The 25,142-nt window shown below is 44.1% G+C and overlaps 1 protein-coding gene and 1 long non-coding RNA gene across 4 annotated transcripts; both read right to left on the bottom strand.

Moving 5' to 3' along the window:
- Nucleotides 1–812: 812 nt before the first annotated feature.
- On the bottom strand, nucleotides 813–25,142 carry LOC148133417 (uncharacterized). 3 transcript variants are annotated; one of them, XR_015746767.1, is made up of 4 exons: nucleotides 24,780–25,142; nucleotides 16,868–17,120; nucleotides 4,926–5,044; nucleotides 813–2,466 (listed from the first exon to the last, which is right to left on the bottom strand). It is a non-coding gene; the product is annotated as an uncharacterized LOC148133417 (long non-coding RNA). The 3 variants fall into 3 exon arrangements; XR_015746768.1 differs by lacking the exon at nucleotides 24,780–25,142 and adding an exon at nucleotides 17,466–18,346; XR_015746766.1 differs by lacking the exon at nucleotides 24,780–25,142 and having other exon boundaries at nucleotides 16,868–17,160.
- FOXG1 (forkhead box G1) lies at nucleotides 21,709–24,743 on the bottom strand. Its single transcript, XM_026664274.2, has one exon. The coding sequence runs from the start codon at nucleotides 24,247–24,249 to the stop codon at nucleotides 22,816–22,818; it is 1,434 nt and encodes a 477-aa protein (XP_026520059.1). The 5' UTR covers nucleotides 24,250–24,743; the 3' UTR covers nucleotides 21,709–22,815.

Genomic DNA, 25,142 nt, shown 5'->3' with positions numbered 1-25,142 from the left:
TTTTAATGATCACTTAAACCTTTGTTTACAGAAATCTGCAAATGTTATGAGAAGTACTCTAACATTACGTTCTCTCTCTCTCTCTCCTTCTCTCTCTCCCTCTCTCTCCCCTCCCCTTTCTCTCTCCCTCCCTCCCTCCCTCCTGCTCTCTCATCTCAGTTCTCCTGCAGAAGAGCCAAAACTGATAAGGAAAGTTCATTTCCAACAACCAACAGGAGAAGCTATGCCCATGGCTGCCTCAAGTGGCTCATAGGATCTCAAGCGCTTTAGCCCTGGTCAAATTAGCAACCATATATAACCAATGAAGCATGGTAGATTATACCCATGCCAAAAATAATATAGAGAGAACAGCAAAAACATGACTTGGAACCCAGGAAAGTTACCTCAGCTGTCAGCTGGGGATGAGGTGAAAGCAGTGAGGACGTGACATGTTAAAAAAAAAATATTTGAGCCCCAGTTGAAGGATTGAAAACCAAGGCAACATTTTGCATCATCAGCACTTCTGTGCAGACATGCTAACAATGCATAGAGGCTTTATATTATTCCAGCACTGACTGGGTGACTTGGTAAGATGCAAGAAAATAGATAAGTAAATGTTCTTAAATTATTGTATTGGTTTGCTATTGGGATCATTTGAAATAATTGTTTTGGAGCAATTTGTTTAAGGGATTGGAGTGGGGTTTTTTTTGTATGGAAGATGAAGCTGTGAGTCCTAATGAACCTTTAAAGAAACCATCCCCTTGAAGGAGATTTATTCCCAGGAAAAAAATTTATTCCCACTTTAGAATCAGACACAGAAATGTGTTGTATAAATCAAATCCATCATCGAGCAAGAATGACCAAAGAAGGGGATGGAAGACACAGCACAGAGGTATTTCCGGTAATATCCCAGAGCTTTTTTTTTTTAATAAATGAATGAGACATATGGGATCAGTAACTAGAAGTTTGATCTAGAGATGCAGCTGCTGGCTATATTTATTGCCTCTTCTGATTCTAAAGTGGCTCTCCTAAGAGATGAAGAAGGTAACTGAACTGGTTTGGAGATTTTTTTTCTTACAGCAAAATGAGATGATATATTTCTGGAGTGCAAGAATAGTTTGTGACACTTGGTGTTACAGATGGAGAAAAGAGTTTGACTATTGAAGATTTCTGATCTAACCACTGCTGTGCTAATTTAACACCAATAAAGAGAAGATTTATTTTATGATCACTACAATGATTAAATGGCATGTTAACATGCTATAAAAAGAAAGTTGTGTTCAAATCAAACAATCAAAGGGGTTTTAGCTCATTCTCACCTTCTGCTTCCAGGGTGATTAGGACATGAGGAAACACCTGAATGCATGTTTTTCTCTTCTTTTCCACCTGAAGTCCATCCCCCTACTTGGGAATCCACTCCCATCTTTTCTTTTCCTATCTTATCCTATCACTTGTGCTTGAACAGGTAAGTGAGAGTACTGTATGATTCTGGAAGCAAATCCAAAGTTGTGTAAGGTGTTTGTGGGTCCACCAATCTGAACTTTCTTCCCCAAGGCCCTTGTTCAAAAAACAAAATCACTTAGTCTGCAAACTATGAAGAGTTGATGCTATCAAGGGAAAGTGGCACAACTAAGTAATGAAAAATATTATTTTGTTAATCTTTCTTTCATGCAGACAGAACTGAATTCTTGTCCTGAAGCCCTAATCTGGCAGCTTTTGTGGAACATGGTCTTGGAAGTTGTCAGATCAATAGGGGATTCCGGGTGTCATTGTAGACATGTGAACAATGCACTGAGGGAACAAACACACACACATCCTTTCAGATGGCAAGATATCTGACTACCTTGACTTCTATCTATGGGACATGAGGTCTGCCATGTCTTCCTGTTTCTTCCAATGAATGGAACCTTGGGCTTCTGACCCAAAGTTCTGCCTGGATGAATGAAGCAAGCAGACCCTCCAGAAGCTTGTCTGAAATGACCTCAAGTGTGAACTGAAAAAGGCAGCCAATAGTAGATGCTGAGGCTCTGTGGAAAATAAGAAATTTGAATGAATAGAGTAGTGGCCATAGAGCTCCTGCAAGCTGTTCTAGGCAGGGGACCTCAGGGATAGTTTCTGGGTAACAGACAATTAACTTAGTCCATTCTTGGCCCACATCCTCTCTGACTCCTTGGTCTGTTCAGTCACAAAATGTACTCAACATTATTTAGCCACTGTTCCCCTGTAACCTTAACAATGTGCACAGAAAAGGACATGACACACCATCCGAAGGCCAGACTCTATTTCATTTACACTGTTTTAGTACCTTCCACCCTATCCCCAAAGCCAACAGTGTTCCCTTGTATGTGTGGCTCTTAACTCAATCCCCCACCCCTTTCAAGCCACTTTTCTCTTAAGAATTTTTTTCCCCACTGAGGGATGTCCGTTTGGCCACCTTAGGTTGTGGGTCTCTGCCCTGTAGCACTGGTTCTCCATTCTTGGAATTACCTGAAAGAAGCAAAAAAAACATGTTGGTAATCAATGCATATGACTTTCCTCTGCACCTGCTTTGGAAGAGCAAATAAGTGTCTGTGCATGCACGGGAAGAAGGGGACCTGCTTGGTCCCACAAATGAAAACATGATGTGTAACCATCATAACAAGAGCAACAAGAGCAGCAGCAGCAGAAACAGATTTTAAAAAATCTCAAGGAAAAGAGACACCACCCAGGGATCTGTCAGCAAATTCGCACACCCAGTCTTCCGTATTATGTTCTTCTCCCTCAGATGTCTTGACTTCACTTATTTAAAGGTTTTTGGGCCACCACTGAGGACTTCATTTTTCCTGTTCAGTAAAGGCGAGGGTAGATTGCACATACTTAGCTGGGAGCCTGCAAGAGAGGAGATCAAAGCAGATTTCAACTCGTACATGCTCAGAACATCTTGTGCTGAATCTGAGTAGCAGTGGGAGGAAACCAATAAACGAGCCAACTGCTGGGTTTGAATTTGAAATCCATAGCTGGCAATGCTTTTATTGGAATCAACCAAAGGGACACTGCAGAACAGTCCAAAAGGTGATACCCAGGTCAGTTTTTAGGGGAAACCTTTGCCCACACACCTTAAAGCCATTAGGACCAGTAGTCCCAATGAGTTGATATTTTCCACCATTCTTGCTGTGATTCTGATGTGCCAAGTTTATATTTGAATAAGTTGTGCAAGCTCGAATTAAGGAGAAGGGGCCTTAGCAAAGTATTTTCTTCCTCCAGGAACATGGGTGGAACACAGGTGGAAACCCATTACCTAGAAGCTTAACCATGCACCCAGGAAGGGAGTTGAAAGTGGTCAGGACATCTTCCATGCCCCTCCCCCTATTCTAGCTGCAACCAGCCATCCACCACAGGAATGCACTGAGTTGTGGGGATGGCAAAAGTGTTGGAGTAGAAGCAGAGACAGCTATATTCTAGTCCAGTGGTCACCCACCAGTGGGCCGCAGCCCACTGGTGGGCCCTGAGAAAATTTTGGTGGGCTGCAGAGAAATCTCACCCCCAGAGCACCCCCCCCCAAAGCAATTAATCCAGGCTGCACAGAAACACGAGGCTGTGCCGTCCACATGGCCCGCAGGAATGCTCCCCACCCACTCACTCCTTACCCTGCAAACTTGCCTGCTAAAATTGCTATTTTTCCTTTTTCCAACCATCATCTGTTCTGCTGTGCCGGGAGATTTAGATTAGCTAGGAAGCAGAAAATGGTTGGATTTCTTGCTTTCTAGCTAATCTTTAGATCTTCAGCTCTGCCAAACCTCCCTTAGGACTGAAGGTTTGTTTGCAAGCAAATTCAGTGCAGCCTCACAGCAAGCAAATTTGAGAGACTGAGCTAGCTGATGGCAGATAGATAGATCACTGAATGATTATGTGAGCAACTCAATCTGCCTGCTTTGCCTGATTTGGGGTAAAAATTGTTCTTTTTTATATAAAAAAATCAATATTTACATACATGGTGTGTTGTGAGTTAATTTTGTGAGTTTGCTTGCAAGCAAATTTTATGTGACAGACTGAGCTAGCCAATGGCAAATAGATAGATCTCTGAATGAATCTGTGATTCTGTGAGCAACTCAATCTGCCTGCCTGCTTTGCCTGATTTTGGGTAAAAGTTGCTCTTTTTTATAAAAAAAATTCAATATTTATATAAATATTTATAATATTTACATACAAGCCATGCCCAGCCAGTCACATGACCACCAAGCCACACCCACAAATTAGGCCATGCCCACAGAACCAGTTAGTGGTCCCTGGGATCAAAAATTATGAGTTTGGTGGTCCCTGAGGTCCAAAAGGTTGGCGACCCCTGTTCTAGTCCACCAACAACTAAGGAAGCCCCCTGGGTATCTCTGGGCTAATTTTTCTCTCTCAGTCCAATCTAGTTCACAGGATAGCTGCTGTCAGGAGAAATTGGAGGAGGAAGCACTCTTTGTACTTGCCTTTGTACTCGCCTTAAATGAAAGGCAGGACACATTGCTAAACAAATATTCTTCCCTGGTGAAGAATTCTGGATAAGTCACAAGCTTGTATAATTTTTGTCTTTGTCAGTTAAAGAACTATTAGGTCTAAGGGTGGATTTTTGGTTTTTCTTTCTTCTTCAGAAAGTCTCAATTTTTCCCAAGACAAAGTGAGCCGTTTTGGACAGGACCTTAAATACATCTTCCCAAGAGCACCTACAAATTCCTGGAGAGCTTTTAAAAAGTAGCAGGCATAGAATTCAATCTGCCTTCCTCCACTCCTATTTGTTATAGTCCTGTGAACGGTGTTAATAAAGGAATCAGAACCTCCATTTAATAGTCTGGCGTCCTGTAGGAAATCACTTTTTTTCCATATTTCCAGCCGGTTCAAACTGAATGTGGTTTAAGTCTCAGCCAGCAAAATACCTGGCTATTGCTGCTGAAGTGTCACAGAAACTGAAATCCTATACTCACCCAGCCAAAGTAAGCGCAGTGTGGCACTTCTGGGGAAAGGAGTGTCTAGACATTTGTGCTGGGAGAACTGCCTCCTGGTCATTGCATCGCTGCGCTAAACACAGATGATTTTTCACTGCCTGTTCAAGAAACAGTTGTTGTTGTTTAGATTGATCTTCACCTACTCAACGTTCTCAAGCCTTTTTAGCATTACTTTTTTAAATAGAAGTAACTTTTGGCCAATGGAACCTTTGCTGTACAAATACAGAATTTGCAAATATGTGGTACCCTATTTATTTAAAGTACTTCTGTTACACACATTCTTCCATGAGCTCAGGCTGGCTCAAAAGTAGGCAACATGTGGGTCTCCTTTATATACAGCTGAAATACTCTAATACAGCTATTTTTAAAATGTAGATTCAGATGTTTCACTATCTCCCCCCCATATACATTTTATTAAAAGTTTTTCAAATGAGTGGTTTCTCAGAGGTACAGTTAGGACCACAGTACTACCTACTACTGCTCTAGGAAACATCAAAAAATATTACCACGTGTTCTTTTCGTTATAAGAAGCTCCATTTCATTCCTATCCACCCAAAGGTAAATCCTGAATATCTGTGCAGTTTCTCAGTCATCCAGGTCATGGCTGTCCAAAAGTGCTTTTCCCAGAGACAAAAAGTCCAGTTGCTTCTTGAAAAAGCACCTTTGCCATAATAAAACCTGAATAGTTATCGCCTTTGAGGTAGCCATTCTCCCTCTCTCTGCCTTAGACTGGAAGAGGGAAAGGGAGAACCACGTCTGGCAATCTTGCCAAAACAAAACAAAATAAACCAACCCGGACCAGTTTATGAAGCCTACTCCCCCCACAAAAATAAATCAAGACTGGATCAAAAACTCTCCGCCCCCCACCCCCACGACACAACAATAATATATTCCATTGAATTGGGCAGAGAGGAGATCAGTCTTAGATTTGACCAGTAAATATTGGGTTTGGGTTTCCAGTACACTCATCCACCCCTACAGCACTCTGAACCTGAACGCGCCCGCCCGCAGAATTTTAGCTGATGGCTGTGTTCTATTTCCATAGAAATCGATTAGGCAGAATGTCCCACCTCTCGGCCGCGCCTCGTTCTGTTCCAAGAAGCAGAGTGCGCTCAGCAGCCTTGCCTCTGCTAGCGATGCCGAGATCGCATTACCTTGCTTTGCAAGGCAGTTTGCAAACCGGGCGCGTCGTATTTTTCTCCCACATACACACACACACACAGACCGCGCGGGACACACACCGACAGACTGAGTTAATCCAGCGCTCCCTCGTTCAATGTGTAAAAACCCTGCTAAATCATTAAAATCCATGAAGGGAAAGTTTACGGAATTGGGCGGAGAGGGACAGATGTATCAGTTACTAATCAGAGTTTGGGAATGAGCCGCCGGCTGCTGGCTGCCCTCGCTTGGCATGGCCAAACCCTATGAAAGGCGGTGGCTCTAAGATTTGGGGGACTGGGTCACTGTTGGTCAAGTGGGGGCCAGGGACAAGCCATAGGTTTGTTTGTTTTTTTTCTGTTGGGGGGGGGGGGGCGTCACTTCAAAATAATCTTGTCCTTAATTGCCGAAAATCTACTTTCCTTCTCGTCCGTGTTTTTTTGTTCCTTTCGAGGTTTTTCAATCCTATTTCAGAAGTGTCTGCGGACACTTCGTAGGTAGTAGGGTTAGAGTGAGTAGGAATCGCACCGAATAGCACGGAAGAAAGCTGGGAAATGCTTTCTATCTAAATACAAATTCTCTTTGGAGGAATAAAGTTTGGCGCCTGTATTTCTGCTAAGGAAATTCTAGGCGTATTTATCGCGATTTTGGCACCCCACTCAGGGACACCTCTGGCGTACAGGGTGGAGATGGGAGAAATTTTGTTCCTTAAAAGATGTGCCTTGAATGACTTCCGACTTACTTCCACCAGCTTGACTAAGTTTTGGAAACCAGACCCATAGATGTCCAAGGGGTTGCGGTGGAAGAGAAATACAACCTGGGGTAGTGGTAGTAATCCACCATTAGATTAGAGGTCGGGATGCCCTCCCCTTCTCCCCCCTCCCCGGCCAGGGAAATTCTCTGGCAATCCCCGGAAGCACCCCAGAAGTGCGGCTGAGTTGGGGCGGGGAGGAGGAAAAGTAAACCCGAGAAAAGGCTGGTTTGTTTGGTTGTGTTGCGTTCTTTGATAGGAACAACAGTCTGGACTCGCCGTTTTGTTTTGCAGCGCACCAAACGCCCCGCTTTCCCCCTAACACGACCTCAGCTAAAATATATTGGCAGTCAACTAAAACGAATGCCCTCTTGAGAGCTGGCAAGGAAGTCGGGAACGGTTGGAGGCCTGGTACACTGCTGTTGATGGCCTCGCTGCCTTATTTTATCCCACGGGCTTGAGGGTGAAGTGTTGGGCGGCAGGGAGATGGCTGTGTCCGCAAGGATGGAGACCTAAAGCCTCCTCTCCCCCCACCCCACCCCACCCCACAGCCCCAGCTTTCCTTTTCCTCCTTTCCAGTTCCCGGGCTGCACATTTTTACACCTTTTGGGGGGAAAGGGGTAAGTGGTGGCATGGGACAACCCTTCCCTTTCTTGTTCCTCTCTTCCTCCCTCCCTCCATCTTCTGAAATCAAGACTTTGGCGTGATGGCCAAGAACATGTTATGCTTAGGAGCCAAATAGGGATATCTACCATCTTTGGCCGGCAAGCACCAAAAAAAAAAAAAAAAAAAGACACTACTCACTCGTAATGCTTGAAAGAATCCTGACACAATGTGCCATTCAGCCCACATGTAGGGAAGGGGAACTGTTGTACCCCATTATTAAGTGTAGATAAAATAAAAAGATTTGGGGCATGGAGGGAGGGAGAAATATAATTTTAAATTGGGGGTGCTCTGCCTCCCCCACCTGGAAGTTGTCTTGTTTGGTAGGGTTTTCCCAAACACTGTTGAATTGATATTATAGCCATAAAGTCACACTTGATATCCAGGAAGCTAGATCTCTAGCATGAATAGAGCCCATTGGATCCTGGTGTCTGGGACTAATAAGCAACCCATCAAAGGCAAAGTTACCATCATCATCCTCACTCTTACCCTCATCGTCTTTTTATATTTGTTTCATCTCCATCCACCAGAAAATGTTGGGTTCAGTGCACGGTACTTTTTTCTTTATCGTTTTGTCCAGTAAGGGCTGAAATATAAATGACCCTGATTCACCCACCATTCGCTCCACAAGTAAGAACACCTTCCTTTTCAGAGTCTCCCTGGCAGGTCATCTCATAATGCACACATTGGGGAAGAGGTCCTGGTCATGTCCATGAACCCCAGTTGTATATTGTATGTTCTGGACTGTGGATTTCATTTGGGATTAGGAACTTATTTCTGTCTTATTTTCTACTTTTCCTCTAAATCATTGTTGATGACGGCACTGAGATGATGATGATGATGATAGAAAATGGGAGCAAAGAATATTTCTTTTCCACCCCACATCTTTTCCACATCAGTAGACCTGAGAATCCATTCTTCTCTTCTTTTACCAATTGCAAATTCTCGCATAGCGCCTTAACCAGGGGAACACCACATTCTGGCTAGTCAAAATTAACTTGATAAAACTTGAACCCCTTGAATGCTATGTGATCTCAAGGGTATTTTCCTACCAGCCTTTTTCTTATTGAAACATTTAAGAACACTACCTTTCTAAATGTATCTCCTTGGGGGTGGGGGGATTCCTCTTTTAAGGGACTTTTAAATGTTCATTTTTTACTTTATATTTCCATCTTCAGAATTTTTTTTTTTTTAAAAAAACCCAGCCAGTTCAATTATTGATTTAGATGAGGATGGGAACGAAGGGAGAGAGGATCAAGGAGTAGCACAAACACTGCAAGTTCAACTTTACCTCCATTATTTCATCTCCTTTCCAAAAAAAATAAAACAAGAAATCTGCGGAAAGTGGAAAAAAAAAAATTCTCTGCTGGAAAGGAGAACATGAAAATAAACACATATGATTCCAATAAATAAATAAATAAATAACAGCACAATCTATCTGGCTCTGAGAACCACTCCTTTCAGGGCAGCGTCTTAAATTATCTCCCAGTTTTCTTGATACAAAACTTAGCTTGGGGGATATTTTTGTTTTCCATAATTTAACAGATTTATATTTCTGGCAACAAATGGAAAACAATTTTGATTGTAACTGCTGAACCTGAGAGTTACGAAAACAGGAGACAAACTTACTGTTGGCTTCTTTCTTCTTTGCAGCCAGGGGGAGGGGGGGAGAGGTTTGAGGGGAGGCGGGAGATCCTGGCTGCAACCTGACATCACTTCTGCCCTTGATAAGCCTGAACTGTTTGTCTTTTAAACATCCATCTAAGGCTGCAACTTGATAAAGACCTGAGCTGAACGCTAGCCACGTTTTTCCTTCCCCCTCCCATCTGTCTCTCCCACACACACACCATTTTAAATTCTGGTCGCTGATGAAAAGTTCTGAGAATCTCAAAGTCTGCAACAATTTTCTAAACCTTTAGTTGATATAATCGGCTCATTGCCTTGCTCCTCACATTCTGCATACTATGGTGGCTTCAAGTATACCCCTAAGTAAGGAACCTCTTGCTCCCTCGCTGACAAGGATTAGGGTTGTTTAGAATTATAGCTTAAAACTGCCAAGTACACCCAATTCCCCCCCCCCCCCCAAAAAAAAAAAACTGTGCACAAACTCGCTGTCAAGTCAAATGTCTACGTCTTCCCATATACAAAATACCTACAACTGTTGTTACTATTTTTTTTATTTATATTCCTTTTATTCAGGCGCTAAGGCACATTTTCAATACAACCAGCTACGTGTTAACTTGGAAATAAAACCCACTGTGCTCAATATGTCAAATAATTTCCAAGTAAGGGTCCATCAACTTTCCGTTTGGAGCTCGTGTCCATTATATTAATACAAACCTCCCTCCCTACGAGGCACGTTTTTGGGATCGGGTTTAAACACATACAGTTAGGAAAACGTGCCAATAAGTAACGCTCAGAAGCCTACGACGCTTCCAAGGCTTTTTCCTTTAGTTTGATTTGGTTTCTGTATGTTCATCAACACTAAAGAAGATCACACTTAACTTCAGAAAATATTGTTATTTTCTATAATGGAGAAAATTGGGACTCCTGTGAGTTAGATCTGTGGTTTTTAGGGATATGATGCAAATTGGACTGACACCACTTTGCACTTTAACAATCGGATTTCGTCAGGATACAAGTTGTTTGTTTAACCCGACAGCTCCGTGCACCCCGTCGCATGCTTTACACACTCATTAAAACGATTATTCACGACCTGTCGAATGTTTTCCAGTTCATTCACAGAAAAGAGAGCCAGATAGGATCCAAGCAGACGCCGCCCTCTCTAGTCTTCCTATGATGTGGTACCATCTTTTCCCCCTTTTTTTACGATTTAAAAATAAATTATTAGCTCGTGTTTAATAGCGTTATTCCGTTGTGCTCATCATCCGGCTTTCTTTCCAATGCTTTATCTTTTTTTTTCTTCTTCTTCTCTAACTCGGATCGTTAAACGTAAGAAGTTGCATTCAGGGCTAGGAGAAAACATTTCAGGTTTACTCATATGGAAACCCTCCAGAACTTCTAGAGAATTTCTTTCCAAAGATCTGTGCCCCGAACTGATTTCCCATTTCCCCTGGGAGACTACTACCAGGGATTTCCAAGAGAAATGGTTTAGGGATTGCAAGACTTCTCAGAAACAGTTTTTGAACACTTCTTGGCCGGACCCCAAACAAACTTTCTTCTTCCCAACTTCTACAACCGATGAGGTCAATACAAGAACATTGGGGAACTTACCCCACTAATAAACCTATCCATAGATCCACTGGTTTAAACTATTACTATTGAGCTGAGATTGACAAGAGCACAACGGGTGAAGAAGGGGTGGGACTACCTATCGTCGTCCCTCCTCCAATCTCAGCTCAATATGCAGGATTCCCGAGAATCCACATGTGAAACAGCTGTGCTCTTGGGTCAAAAATTGCCCTCAATGCAAATTTTTACAAAGGAACCCCAAAGAGACCTGAAGGCACGGGAAACTCTGCAAGTCCGTTTCCCACCGCCACAAGCCCGATCGAAGCCAAAGGGATTTGTTCAGAGAAAGCATGTGTAAGATCCAGCGTCTCCGTACACTAAGGCTTGCGTGCTTTTTCCAGCCCCTACTCCCCGTTTTGCTTCAAAAGAGCGTAGGGACAAAAGGACTGTTAGAAGCCGGTCTCGGTCTCGGTCTCGGTCTCGGTCTCTCTCTCTCTCTCTCTCTCTGTGTATATATATGTGTGTGTGTGTGTGTATATATAGTATTCAGCTTTGTTCATCAGGCTTTTGTATTGTGTTCGTCTGTGAGTCAGACTTTTTAAAGTCTGACTCACAGACGAACACAATACAGAAGCCTGATGATGGCAGATGAGATTCTGCCGAAACGTTGCTACAACTTTAAAAGCACAACTATAATGACGTGGGAAAATACCCGAACAAAGCTGAATACCATACATATAAGTACCCGCGAAAACTTAAGAAAACAAATTTATATCTATAGATAGATAGATAGATAGATAGATAGATAGATAGATAGATAGATAGATAGATAGATAGATAGATAGATAGATAGATATCTCCCTGTTGTAATTGGGAAAGGAGTACAGAAAGATCGCGGGGGTGGGGGAGGAAACAACCGTACCATTCAAGAACATTTGTGATCCACGACGCTTTCCTTCCCCTTTCTTGAAGGGAAGCTGTTTGCGGTGTAACCGAAAGGCTTCTACTCCAGTTGTTGTGGGCTGGAGACTCGCGCACGTCTAAAAGCCGAGCGAGCAAGTACTATATACGGTTTTCCGGCTTAAGTCATATCCCCCCCCTCCCCCGCCCTCCTGGATTATAAAGTCATCGCTGTGCCAAAGCCACGGCAGTAAAAGTAGGCTTTCTGTCACGGCAACAATGATAAAGAGGGAACGGGACCGACTTTATCGCTGCGCTACTGAAGCTTGGTCTTCTAATATCTTGAATACGGAGTGGGCAGACAAACAATAGACGCAGGAAACTCTTAGCGCCCCTTGAATTATCTTGCTTGGATTGGGTAGGTGGGATGGGGTGGGGGCTTTGTTGTTTGTTTCAAGTTCTCCGCAATTAAGGTTATCTTAAATTTGAAGGAAAACATAAACGAATGCAAAAGTGACGCGAGGAAGGTTTTGTTCCCCCTCCCGCTTCCTTCATTCAGCTGGAAGCCCACAACCAGCAGGGGCTGCTTGTAATGTCCATACGTCGAGCTGCGAAGAACAGCTGGGCCAGGCCTATTTTTCCAGGCACGGGCTCATTCCAGGTTCGTTGCAGCCATTGAAATCAGTACATAAATCCCGCCTGTGAATACTCCGGATCGATCAAGAAGGTAGCCAGTTCTTATTCTGTTGCGGCCGATCGATTTTTGTCTCTTTGTCCAACCTACCGGGCTGACTGATCTGTAATTATTAGGATGGGGGCAGCCACAGGAGCGGGACGGTGGGGGGAGGCGGGAGAAGAGAGAGAAAGGCGAGATGCCTTTTCTTTTCACCTGCCTGGAAATCCGGTTTACTGACAAACGCAAGACGCAAACACCCAGAGATATTTCCCTTCCGTTCGCCTCAACAGGAAGGTGAATTCCTGTCGCACTAAAAGAAACAACGTGGGATAAATCGAAAAGGTTTTTTTGAAATCCTTTTGCAGGAAACACATCTTGGAAAAAAGATGCGGCCGTGTATAATAAGCTTGCTTTCTCTTTTTCTTCCGTCCCCAAACCCTAAATTATGCAATGGGAAAGACATACTGATTTTTGGTGTGAACTAGTTTCCCCCCCCCCCCCCTTCCTTGCAGTATTAATACAAAATCATCGAGGACGCTACTTTAAGCAACCCTAACCATTCCCACTTAAAGCCAAACAGGTTTTTTTTTCCAATTCTCTTTCCCCCCCCCCCTTTCAATTCTAATTTCCTCCCCCACAAGCAACCCTACCCGTTAAATAATTTAAATACCTTTAAATAAAGTAAGTACAGCTAACTTTAAAGAAAGATTGTTTTGATCTTTGAGCTGAAGGTTTAAAAAAAAACACCCAATACTGTAATGCTGGAAAAGAGAGAAAAGGGAACATCATTTCCTACTTTTCAAAAACTCCACTTTGTTACTTCGTTGTCCAAAACATTGCTAATTATCTCCTCCTCCCAGCATTGTATTTCGTACAATTTTCACGATGGAAACTGACTTGAATGATCACTCAAATGGCACCTTGGGGCCCTTTTTTTTGCCTACACCTTATCCCGAATTCCAGAAAAACATTGAATTCTGAAAAAGTTGAGAAACCACTGGAGGCTTTTTTTTTCTTTGCTCTGAGCACAGATTGGAAAGAAGGGAAAAGGCAACAAAGTGAGGCAAATATTTTTTTTCCTTTCCCACCATCCAAGTCCCTATTTATTTATATCTGTCAAATTCTCACTAGATTCAAGGAATCAATTTCATTTGGTGGAAACATACTGGATTAGTTAATCTACTGAACTACACACAGAGAGAGAAAGAGAGAGAGAGAGATGCTAAAATATTTAAATTAAGCATATTAACTTAGTTTAACATTGAACTAGGAAGGAAGGAAGGAAGGAAGGAAGGAAGGAAGGAAGGAAGGAGAAAGATAAAGAAAGAAAAAGAGAGCAAAAAGAGAAAGACAAAGGAGAAAGAGAAAGGAGGAGAAAGGAGGAGAAAGGGAGAGAAAGAAAAAGAAAGAAAGAAAGAAAGAAAGAAAGAAAGAAAGAAAGAAAGAAAGAAAGAAAGAAAGAAAGAAAGAAAGAAAACGCTCTTTGCTTTGCTTCCCTAATCTCAACCTCCCTGTTACCTTTCGGAGCAACGGGCATCATCTCGCCCAAGCGTCCGAACGACGATTGCTTGCTTGCCTATTTGATTGATGGAATTCGTGTGGAAGTGAGGGGTTGCTACCTGTCAGGTGATAACTCTCAAACGCTGAGATTCAAGCGAAACATCCTAATAACTGAGCTGAAAATGTATTTGTCAGCCAAATTTACAAAGAGAGGAAGAGATGAAATTTCAAACAGCTTTCCAAACTCCTGCTGAGTTAGCGAAAGGGCGTTAGGGTGACAGGAAGAGGGACTTGGCTGCATCCTTTGGGTCCCTGCCTTATAGGCTAACCACTCGGTTTTATTATTAATTTCTTTCCTTCTTTCCGTTTCTCTGCCCTGCTTGTGCCCTGCTCCCTCGGGCCTGCCTTCCATTATTGTTCCCGTTTCGGCCTGCCGGAAGCTGGGCAGTAGCGGCGCCTGAGTTTATGCAACCTGTTCTCCCGTTGATGCCATGGCAACGCAACACAAACCTCCCACCACGCTTTTTAAAGGTCGCCTTTGCTGTGGGAGGGCGCGGAAGCCGGCCCGGTCTTACGGAGAGATCTCCGGGGAGACCAAGGCGTTCTTTGGGTCAGACTCCCGGGAACAGGGGTTGGATCCAGGCGACGTCCTGCTTAAAGATCAGCCCCTGACAATGACGCCTGTCTAACTTGTGCCATTCCCGCCAATGGGTTTCTTCTAAGGAAGATTACTTCTGGGGTAACCCATTCAATTTTCCTATGGGAAGCATCTTGGGGGAATAATACCCGTGACTAGATTTTGGGCCCCAAAGAAAAAGCTCTGGTAAATCTGCAACGCGCAATGCGTAAACGTAATAATAATAATTAATAATAATAATAATAATAATAATAATAATAATAATAATAATAATAATAATAATAATAATAATAATAATAATAATAATAATAATAATAATAATAATAATAATAATAATAATAATAATAATAATAATAATAATAAATAGAGAAAGGAATTTTACATATTCATGTCTATACGGTACTCAAATGGTCTGAACCTCAAAAATTGAGCTTTGCTGTTTGGATATTAGGAAATACCAGGAAGGGTGGGGGGGGGAATGGAGCCGAGGTCTCTTGCGCTTGACAAGAGCGCCCTCGCCTTGCAATTTATAAAATGGCAGCCCCGCGCCGCCCGTCGGCGGGAATAACGCGCGCACTGCCGAGGCGGCCTAGCGCTCCCGAGAAAGCAAGCCCATTGACTTCAACCGCGTCTGTTTCCAGGCCAATGCAGGGAGGGCCGCGGCTAGCCGAAGAGATAAACCTGCAAATCACGGCAAGCTGCCGTTCATTTTAAGAAGCAGCGCGGGCAGTTGTCGTTATTGTAAAATGGAGGGAATAACATCTTAGACACGGAGAGAGAATAAAGTAGCGAAAGGGGGTTGGGGAACCCTGAGCGTTTATTTCTTTCCACCCTTTTCTAGATTTTTTTTTTTCCTTCACGCCAAAGGTTCAGCCTCTTTCTATTCCCTACAAGGGCCGGTGAATCTCTCAGCACCTCATTACCGCTGGCTCTGATTGCATTCAGCAGACGTGTTGTCTTTACTGCATTTGAGTTACTCAAATTGGGATATTAACAATTAATTATTTTCCTGAGATTTCAAATTGCAAGAGCAGGGGAATTTAAAAAAAAACAACTATGTACAACCATTTGCGGAGCAGAGTACAGCTAGCTTCGCTTTTTCCTTATTCCCCGTACTAACTGGGGGAGGAGAGTAGCAGTAATTAATAACCAAAAAAAGGAGGAAAAAACCACCACATATATAGGATAATTATTGTTTGGCATTTTGATTTTTTTTTTAATAGCCAGGCATGATTGTAAATGTAGATGGATAAATACTTCACAACCCACAATGCAAGTATTGTCCTTTCTTGACTGTATCAAGACTTTTATATCTTTCAATATAATCCTGAATATTGAAAGACCACAAATAAGTCTTCAGTCTTTTAGAATAATCCTCATTCCCTTGAAAAAAAATATATGCTGGATTGCAAGCTAAACCCCAGTAGAAATAATAAATTTCAGAGAACTCATCCTTAAGCATAGATACATCTACATGAGGAAGAACTACTAGTGCATTAACTATTCAGAAGTCAAATCCAAGCAACGGAGTTCAGGGTATATTTGAACAAGTAGAATATCATCCCCTGGAACTTTCCAATAAATAATTTGGTGCCTTTACTATGAAATGTTTTCTACTAAAACCAAGGGATTTTGCTAAAGAAAATACAGGTTTCTATCTAAACAATGGGAGGCTTCTGTTTCCTCATTAAGAATACATACTCAGATAAGCATGAATAAGTTTGCAACCTCAACTGACTTTTTATTGGTTAAAACATACATTATTTTTTTTTAAAAAAAATCAAAATTCTGTTGATTTGCTTGTGGTTTGCTATTCTTTAAATAAGATTCTACCTTTCTCCACCTTCCCTGCATTTGCTTAGATTTTCTTAAGCAAGTGCACTCCGAAGTCTGAAATCAGAGAGATTTTAAAACAATTATTCAGTCCTCAAAACATGTACATAGTATCTCAAAAATATGAGTTCCTTTTCATGTTGCATTCTAACACTTCTGAAGACAAAAGGGAGGTTCTAAAATATTTTGAGTGTTGAGCAGTGCAAAATTCGTTAAAACAACAAAAGGAGAAATATAAATGTGCAACCCTTATTTACAGGGAGGATTCCCCATAGAGAATCCCCTTTTTTGCAAGTTTGTTACTACAACTTCTTGGCCAATGCATTAAACTGGCCTGGAAGTATTTATTTTCTTGAATACATTTATCTAAACAAATTTGACCGAATAAGAGTTGAAAGTCACACTTCCCTTAAAAACAACAACAGATTTTAGAAAAATGTTTTCTTCAGTCATGCATTCCACCCCCACCCCCCCCCGCCCCCCAATGTATCAAGCAAGAGGAGAGAAGAGATTTACTACCGATGTAAAGAACCAATAAATTAGCACTGTGTAAAATTCTGGAAAGCAGAACTTTAAAACAAAAACTAGAAACAGAAACAACAGACACTCACCCGCTTGGAAAGAGGTGAAAAGACCGAACCCATGAAGCCGGCTGGTGTCTTCTGGTCCCGGCTGTTTCTTCGCGCCACAGGTCATTCTTCCCAGCCGCTTTCACAAGGCAAACAAAAGATGTCTCGGCTTTTGGGTCCCCTTGGCTCTCTTGCCTATTTGGCACGCTGAAATTCCTTGAAGTCTTCCGTTTCCTTGGGAGTTGGGAATAGATCTAGGTCAAGGGGAGAACCAGTGGTAAGCATTAGCCCGATCCTTAAGTAAGAAAGGAGAAAAGAACTATTTAAAAAGTGGGGGGTGGAGATGGCGGAGGATAATAATAATAATAAGAAGAAGAAGAACAATAATACGAGGAGGAGAGGAGGGAGAATCGCAAACGCTTCAAGGGCAGGTCCCCGCCAAACTTGTGGATCGAAGGCAGGTTTTAACCTTTCGCTGGCAGGGGAGGAGGGCGCAGCAAGAGTTGATTTGGGAGTCTGTGTGAGCGTTTGGGGGGAGGGGTCGGAAAGACCTGTAAGACGGAAGCCACCCACTGATCGTTTTCCCCGTCGCCCTGGGGAGAAAAGGGTAGCGTGGTGCCTAATTTTACAGCTCACCTACCCAACCACCGGGATGACTTCTTGCGTTCTTCCAGCAGGATTTGGTTTCGCCTTCCTGGAGGGTCCCTTCTTTTTGCCGACAGGTTCTTTTTTCTTCTTCCTCTCCCTCCGTTGAGGTAAAAAGAAAATCGCTGAAACGCCGTCCTCCGGGCAGGGTCACCCCAAGCCAGCCAAAAGAGCCGTAAGGCGCAGTCAGGCGGACCTCCAAACTTCTCCTGATCTTCACCTTCACCTTTCACTAACCCAGAGCTCCGCCACTTTCCGACGCAGAGATCCAGAACACAAAGCTGCAGCCAAGTCGTCCTGCGCGGGTCCTGAGCTTTACCTCTCTTCCTCCGCCCCCCCCCTCCCACTACCAAGGACCACTGAACTGAGTGGGCCTCCTTGAGGGAGCATAGCTGGCGGGATCGGCTTTGTCATTTCTCCGCCTCGCTCCCTCTCTTTCCTCCAAGTCACCTTCCCCAAGGCTGATCTGGCTTCAAGGACCGAAGAGAGGTTTGCCCAGGACCATCTACTGCAAAAGTATGCGGGGGGAGAAAGAGCACGCATTCATATGCAAATAGGTCTATGAAGATGAGAAGTTCATAAAAAACGGGGGGGCTGAGGTGAGGTGGGGAGAGAATGCTAGGTGTTCTGGTCTGGTTCAAATAATAAAACTGATGAGGCTGGGGATGGAACTGAGGGCCCCAAACTTTTTCACGATTTAAAGGACAAGGCCAGGTAAGTCCCACTGGATGGAGAAATGGGTTCAATTTATCCAGGCCTAGCAATAATAAAAAAAAATCATGAGAAGAAAGCGGGGAAAAATAGAAACTTAAGCAGCCTGAAACAGTGCCCTAGTGATTGAACAAAAGTACCCAGTTCTCATTTTAAAATAAAGCATTGGGGAGGGGTCTAAATTGTTTGACAGCTTAAGGTTCCCAGATTTCACTAAGCACCCTTATTATTTCAGCGGATATCAAAAGATCAAGTCCCAGACAAGCACCCCTCTTTTAAGACTGGAAAGGCCAAACCACCCAGCCTTTCCTCTAGTTGAGCTCAACAGCACCCTACCCTCTAAAAAAGAATTCCCTTTTTCTAAGACCATTATGGTTAGAGTATAAGTCAACATCCCGTACATTCTTCCTGCTCTTAGCTCTATACCCATTTACTAGGATGTAAGCTCTGCTAAGTCTAATGGTCTTACTCTGAGGATCATGTTGACTTATACTCTAACCATACTCTTAAAAGTCAACTTCTTAGTGGCCTGCCCTTTCAAAATATCTGCACATCATTTATGACGGTGAGAAACTACAATGTACTATTTCTTCTGACAGGCTGACTAGTTACTGACTAGTAACTTCCAAACAATTGTACAGTTAATCCAAACAATTAATTTAAATATTTGAATGAGAGGGAGGGAGAGAACATGGAGATCACTTTTAAAAGTCTAATAGGTTATCAGCATGCCATGACTATAGTAGTAACAAACGGTGGTGGATGTAATTACATGGTGAGATATTTAAGGGATATATTGGTAGCATTTATTCAGAAAATCCAGAATTTGGATCTTTGATTATATAAAGAGTGGGTGAGTCATTGCTAGAGAAGAACAAAAGATTTAGTAGTTTGGTTGAGAATTGGAGGTAGATAGACATAAGGGAAAGTTTGTGAAAAGAGTTTGGGGAGAGGAAGCTGATGGTTTTCACAACCAATACAGAAAAACACAGCTTAGTTATCTAGCTCCTTCCTTTCTTCCTTGATGGCATTTGAAAAAGTACTTTGCAACTACAATAGAAATAATAATGAGATAGGTAGATGCAACAGTTACGACTCCTTCTCCTCTGCTGGGACACCCTCCCTGCACCCTAGGAGAATGTTAAAAAAGGAAGAAGGAAAAGAAATGACACCTGAATGATTTAATCTGCAACAACCTGTTTCAGAAAGCATTCAAACAACAAGCTCCTGTTTACACCTTCAAGACGAAATACGTGCCTGCGGAGAAACACGCTATCGTCCCACCTTTTTCTCAGCCATGATTATCCACCAAGTTTACCTAATTAATGCTTATTAACCAAGGGGGGGGATTCCCCCCTCCTATGTCTTTGATTAGGCTTGCAATTATTGAACCAATCTGGCTTCTACATACCACGTCCCCTCACCCTTTCCACGACCTATGTCTGTACTCACATATTCACACATACGATTTGGAGCACACCCATTATGTCTTCCCCCTCCAAAAAAAAGCTATGAAATAGCAGGATTAATGTGTGCTGTTGGACTTCCCACAATATGCAATTCAGGACAAGAGTTAGATAACAACACACCAGGTACTTTGTCAATTGGACCTCCAGCCCCTTTTGCTGATTCATTTTGCTTCGGCAAGTGATGTCAGGCTAAGAATCTATCTGGGAATATAGATTCAGATATAGAGCCAGATAGTTCCATATATGTTAGATATAAAATCTGTAGATTATGAAGTCTATAGGGAAAAAATACCAACACAACAGTAGTTGTGTTTGTTTGTTTGTTTGACTCTAACTTTCTTTCCTTAAAAAATAATAATATTCCGAGGGGCTCATCAGATTTCCTAGCTTTGCAAACTAACCTAGCCTAATACCAATAGCAGAAGAGAGCAGGTTGCAGGAGAACTGGATATACAGACTTTTACAATTGTTGCTATTGTGTAGCCTGCTCATCTTCTTGAAAAAGTTAAGAAAACTTTGGATGCCACCTCTTCTCAACTGCCTCCATCTCTCTTTTCTTCCCGGTTTCTTAGGATAAGAACTTTGAATTTTCAACGTTCCTCAATGCCACCTTTTCACTTCTTAATGATGATATCAATCTCCCTGCATTTGCTCTTATCACTTGCCCACCCGAACTTCTGTTCCTTTTGTGCTGGCCCTTTCTCTCTCCTCCCCCCCCCTTTTTTTTCTGGGAGAGTGGAAGTCTCCTTTTTAAAGCATTTGGTGATAGCATCTCCAGGAAAGAGATTATTTTTCTTCCCCCGTGGTGAGAAGGGAGCCCGTTTATTGCCTTAGCCCAGGACATTTTGCAGACTACACAATTGTAACAAATGAAGAACTTGTCCTCAGCGGACTCTCCGCGGGATCCAATGGTGGGGGGGGGAGCCCTTGCACAAATTCTGCAGTGATTTGCAAGAACCGTTGCTCCCCTTCCTGAAATTGTCCCTAAAACCAGGTGTTTATTTTCCCCTCTCCACTCGTGTGGCCACAAAACAAACTCTCAAAAGCAGCATTTACCCCAGTCTTTTCCAACCAGCAATTGCGTTCAGGTTTAAGAAGCTAAAGTCTGTCCCTTTCATCGCAGAAATGGATGTCATTCCTAAGGATTTAAACGTTCAATTCTGCAGAGTCTATCACATCGCTTCAACATAGCTTTCTTCCCCTCTCCCCTTCCTTCTAACAAATCTTTGTATACTTCTTGACATTGTTCTCTAAAGAAAGAGAGAGAGAAAGAAGAAAGAAAAGGAGAGGGGGGGGCACCAAATATCCCTTTGAAAAAAGCATACATGTTTTAAAAATGGCATCAAGTATACACGCCTTTTGAAATTTAGAAACGGAATAACAAGAACTGCTTATGTCTATAACTCTACAGGCACAACATTCATACAGTTCACACTTCTACATTCACAAAGGGCCAGAAGGTTTTCCTTCGCATCCAAATGCTCAAGAGAGAGCCCAGACCTAAGCAGCTAGGCCCTGCTGAGTTCAGATGGCTTTATTTATGTGCAAGGCTAGGATTGCAAGGTCTCCTTAAAGTCAACGAGGTTTACTTCCTTCCGCAGTAAGTGCGACTCAAATGCTGGAGGGTTTGGATGTCAGCAGCAGCTCGGTTGGCATTCACATGGTCCTTAATATCACCTCCACACGGCTAGCCCTTGCAAGGAAAACTGCTTATAGTTAAGGGCAGAAGCTTTGCCAGGCAGCCCAACGAAAACGCCAACCACATGGTAGCACAAAAGCGGTTTTGTGGCTGCCCATTGCAAACTGTTTTTTATTGAAAACTTAGCAGCATTTTACTGATTCATAACTTGCAAGCAGAAAGAGACTTGGCATGCTGTATTTCTTTCCTGCCTGGAAATTTTGCCTGGAGCCATTGGTTATTTGGCCAACACTGCAAAAGCAGCGGGGACTGGAGGGAATTCGGCCCTAAGGTTTCAGCTTAAGTTTTTTTTTTCCAGTTTTAAAAATCTTCTGGGTATTTAAACGCCTGGATAAAAGAGACAAAAGCATTATGGAATATATATGAATTTAGCCTATTTTTTATTTCTGTGTGTTCATAGTAAACATTTTTTTTTGTAAGTGACAAACACGGGCATATGACCACAGTATCACAATCAAGTTTTTTTTTAAGACGACATTAACAATCACTCAAATTTATGCGGCATTTGCGCAACACAAGTTACATATTTGCAAGGTTTACCTATAAGTACAATAGGTATTAACATTTCACTACATTTAAAAAAAATAAAGGTGACCTGTTAGTGACCACATACATCTAAATATACACAACACAAACTGAAGGCAATTCATGATTTTCTGTCCCCTCGGATTCACTGAAATGGGCAGTGCTGCAAAACTGAAATGATATCATTCTGATGTATATTCCATATTTTAAAGAAAAGAAAATATTTCGCATACTGAGTGCATTTTCTAAAAACCCAATCTTTGGTCTAAAAGTAAACAAAAAGGAGGGAAAAAAATAAAGAGAGGGGAAATAGCTCTTTTTTTAAAAAAGCGGAGGACAAAAGAATTCATGGTTAAAACGTAATTCTTGAACTTCTCTGCCAAATTGCTTTGCATCTTATACAAATGACCATTTGCATCATGGGATTTATCCATTTTGTAGTTTTATTCCCACGATCTGCACCCACCAACATATTCATGGTAACTTATAATACTGCAAACATGGAAAATCTAGCAGCCCGGCATTTCTTACCGGAATCAAAATGGCCAAACGCATTTCAGATATACATCCTTATGAGATTTTACTATTAATACTCCCTTCCTTTTTCCCAAATGCATTGTCTACGAGGTATTCTTCCCATCTTGATGACTCGCCTCCCTGATCTGGAATCATAAACAACCCTAAAAAAATGAACAAACGTACAGAAAATGGGGGAGAGGGGAAAACTTAATAAAAAATACCTGGACTCTTTTTTTTCCTGGGTGAGTTTTTGTTTTTGTTTTGTTTTCGTTTCTGTTTTGTTCTTTTTTTATAGTCTCGCTCTCGTGCTCTTTCTCGCTCTCTCTCTCTCTCTCTCGCTCGCTCGCTCGCTCTCCTTTCACTATCATTTACAACGCAAAGGTGTGTAAAATGTTCACTTACAGTCTTGGCTCCCCTGGAGGTTAATGTATTAACGGGTTGGAGGAAGACCCCTGATTTTGATGTGTGAAATAATCAGAAAGTCCCCCCGACAATCCTGTGGTGAAACTCGGCAAGGAGGGTCTTAAGGACTCGCACGGGAGCGTGGAGGGCGCCTGAGGCGAAGTGGAGGAAGAGGCGGCCCGTCCCGTCATGGAAGAGCTGCTCTGCGAAGTCATGGAAGGGTGCGGGACGTGGGGGAAAAAGTAACTGGTCTGGCCGGCCGCCAGGAGGTTGACCGAGCAGGGGTTGAGGGAGTAGGTGCCCGAGCACGGCACCGACAAGCCGCAGGGCACCGAGGCGGCCAGGGCCGCCGCCGTGAGATGGTGAGTGGCGTAGGGCAGCTCGCCGTTGACCAGCCTGTCCACGCTCAGGCCGTTGGAGGCGGAGAAGGAGTGGTTGTTCCCCAAGGAGTTCTGGGTCAGGACTGAGCTGTAGGGCATGGGGTGGCTGGGGTAAGCCGACGTGCTCCCGTTGTAGCTCAGCGTGCTGCTGGCCCGCGGATGATGCAGGGACAGGAAGGGAGACATGGGCCAGTACAAGGAGCCCGCCCGGTCCATGAAGGTCAGGCCGGTGGAGGTCAGGCGGGCGCCCCGCTTGAAGGCCAGCTTGGCCCGGGAGGTGGTGGAGCGTCGCCGGAGCTTGCCGGTGGTGCCCCCGATGAAGACGTCGTCGCTGGACGGGTCCAACATCCAGTAGTTGCCTTTGCCCGGGTCGTCGTAGTGCCGCGGCACTTTGACGAAGCACTTATTGAGCGACAGGTTGTGGCGGATGGAGTTCTGCCAGCCTTGCTTGTTCTCCCGGTAGTAGGGAAAGTTTTTCATGATGAACTCGTAGATGCCGTTGAGGGTGAGGCGCTTCTCGGGGCTCTGACGGATGGCCATCATGATGAGCGCGTTGTAGCTGAAGGGCGGCTTCTCGTACTTGCCGTTCTTCTTCTCGCCCTCCTTGCCGCCGCCGCCGCCATCGGCCCCATCCTTGGCCCCTTCTGGCACCCCTTTCTTCTCCTCGGACGGCCCTTTCTCCTTGTCGTCCAGCTCGGCGGCTGAGCCGGCTTCCCCTTTGCCGGCCAAGAGGTCCCCTTTGGCTACCTCCAGGGGGCCCGAGGGGGCCGGCGCCCCGGCAGCCGCGGCCGCCCCCACCCCGGGGGGTTGCAGCAGAAGCTGGCTTTTTTCTTCCTCCTCGTCGTCCTCCGCTGGGGTGGCTCTCTGAGGCTGCGGCGTCTGGGCTGGGTGGTGGTGGTGATGGTGGTGGTGGTGATGGTGGTGGTGCGGGTGATGGTTATTGTGGTGGTGAGGATGGTGCTGCTGGTGGCTGTGGTTGTTGTCGCTCTGGACGGCTTCGGGCACCAGGCTATTGATGCTGAAGGACGACTTGGGCAGCATTTTCACTTCCTTCCTATCGCCCATGTCCAACATCACACTCTAGGCAGGAGGGGAAAGTCGCAGAGCCGGGAGGAAGGCGAGGCAACGGGCGCGGCGAGGTCCGTCCTGGAGGGCGAAGCGCCGGGCGGCAATGAGGCGGCGGGAGCGGCTGGCCACTTGCACACCCACCAGCTCCACAGCTTTGCAAGGCATGTAGCAAGGACCCGGAGCGCCCGTGCAGGGGATGGAAAAGACCAATTGGCTCCTAGCAAGGGAGCTGCAGCCAAAGCCACGGGAGGAGGGGGGAGAAAAGGGGGGGTGCCAAATGGTTGAAAAAAAGGTTTTCTTTTCCCCAAAGGGCACGAAAATATGACTGCGGCCCCCCCCTTCCAAAAAAAAAGAGCCCCAAGTCCTTCTGTCCAAACTACTTCATGGTGCCTGAACCCCCCTATTCCACCCGAGCAAGGGAGGGGGGGGAAATCAGCTGCCGGGCTGAGGCTGAGAGCAGCAGAGACGGCTTTAGCTACAATTAATTTCCGAGCTACAGACACACACTAGGGCTGTAAAAAAAATTTTGGTTTAACCTTTCTCACCAGCCGTCCAATCAAAGAGCCCGTCGTGCAGGGACGTCTCTCTTCCGGACGCCCAATCAGCGCGGGCTTTTCTCCGCCTCTTCCCCTTCGCTTTTTCGTCGACCTCCTTCCTTTCAGCCCCGCGCAGCCCTTACCGGAGGGCGTAAGGATACCAATGGGAGAGGCGCATCACCGCGGCAGGTTACCTTATACCCGCCTCTTCCTTCTTTTCTCTTTCCTGGCGACACCCCTCCCCCCCCCCCAGTCATGCCACTCTCCAATGAAAACCACATATATCTATATATATCTACAGTATATATGTATATAGGGTATGGCTGGAGGAACGGATGCATGTCTGTAACGCCCATATACACG

The sequence above is a fragment of the Notechis scutatus genome, chromosome 1 (genome assembly GCF_049901735.1).
Source record: "Notechis scutatus isolate UNSWTSFEM ecotype Mainland chromosome 1, rNotScu1.2, whole genome shotgun sequence".
Taxonomy (NCBI): domain Eukaryota; kingdom Metazoa; phylum Chordata; class Lepidosauria; order Squamata; family Elapidae; genus Notechis; species Notechis scutatus.
This window is presented reverse-complemented; position numbering and strand designations above follow the sequence as displayed.

Bases quoted from the DNA above. Each gene is read 5' to 3' on its own strand.
- FOXG1 (XM_026664274.2), bottom strand. From the start codon at position 24,249: ATGTTGGACATGGGCGATAGGAAGGAAGTGAAAATGCTGCCCAAGTCG.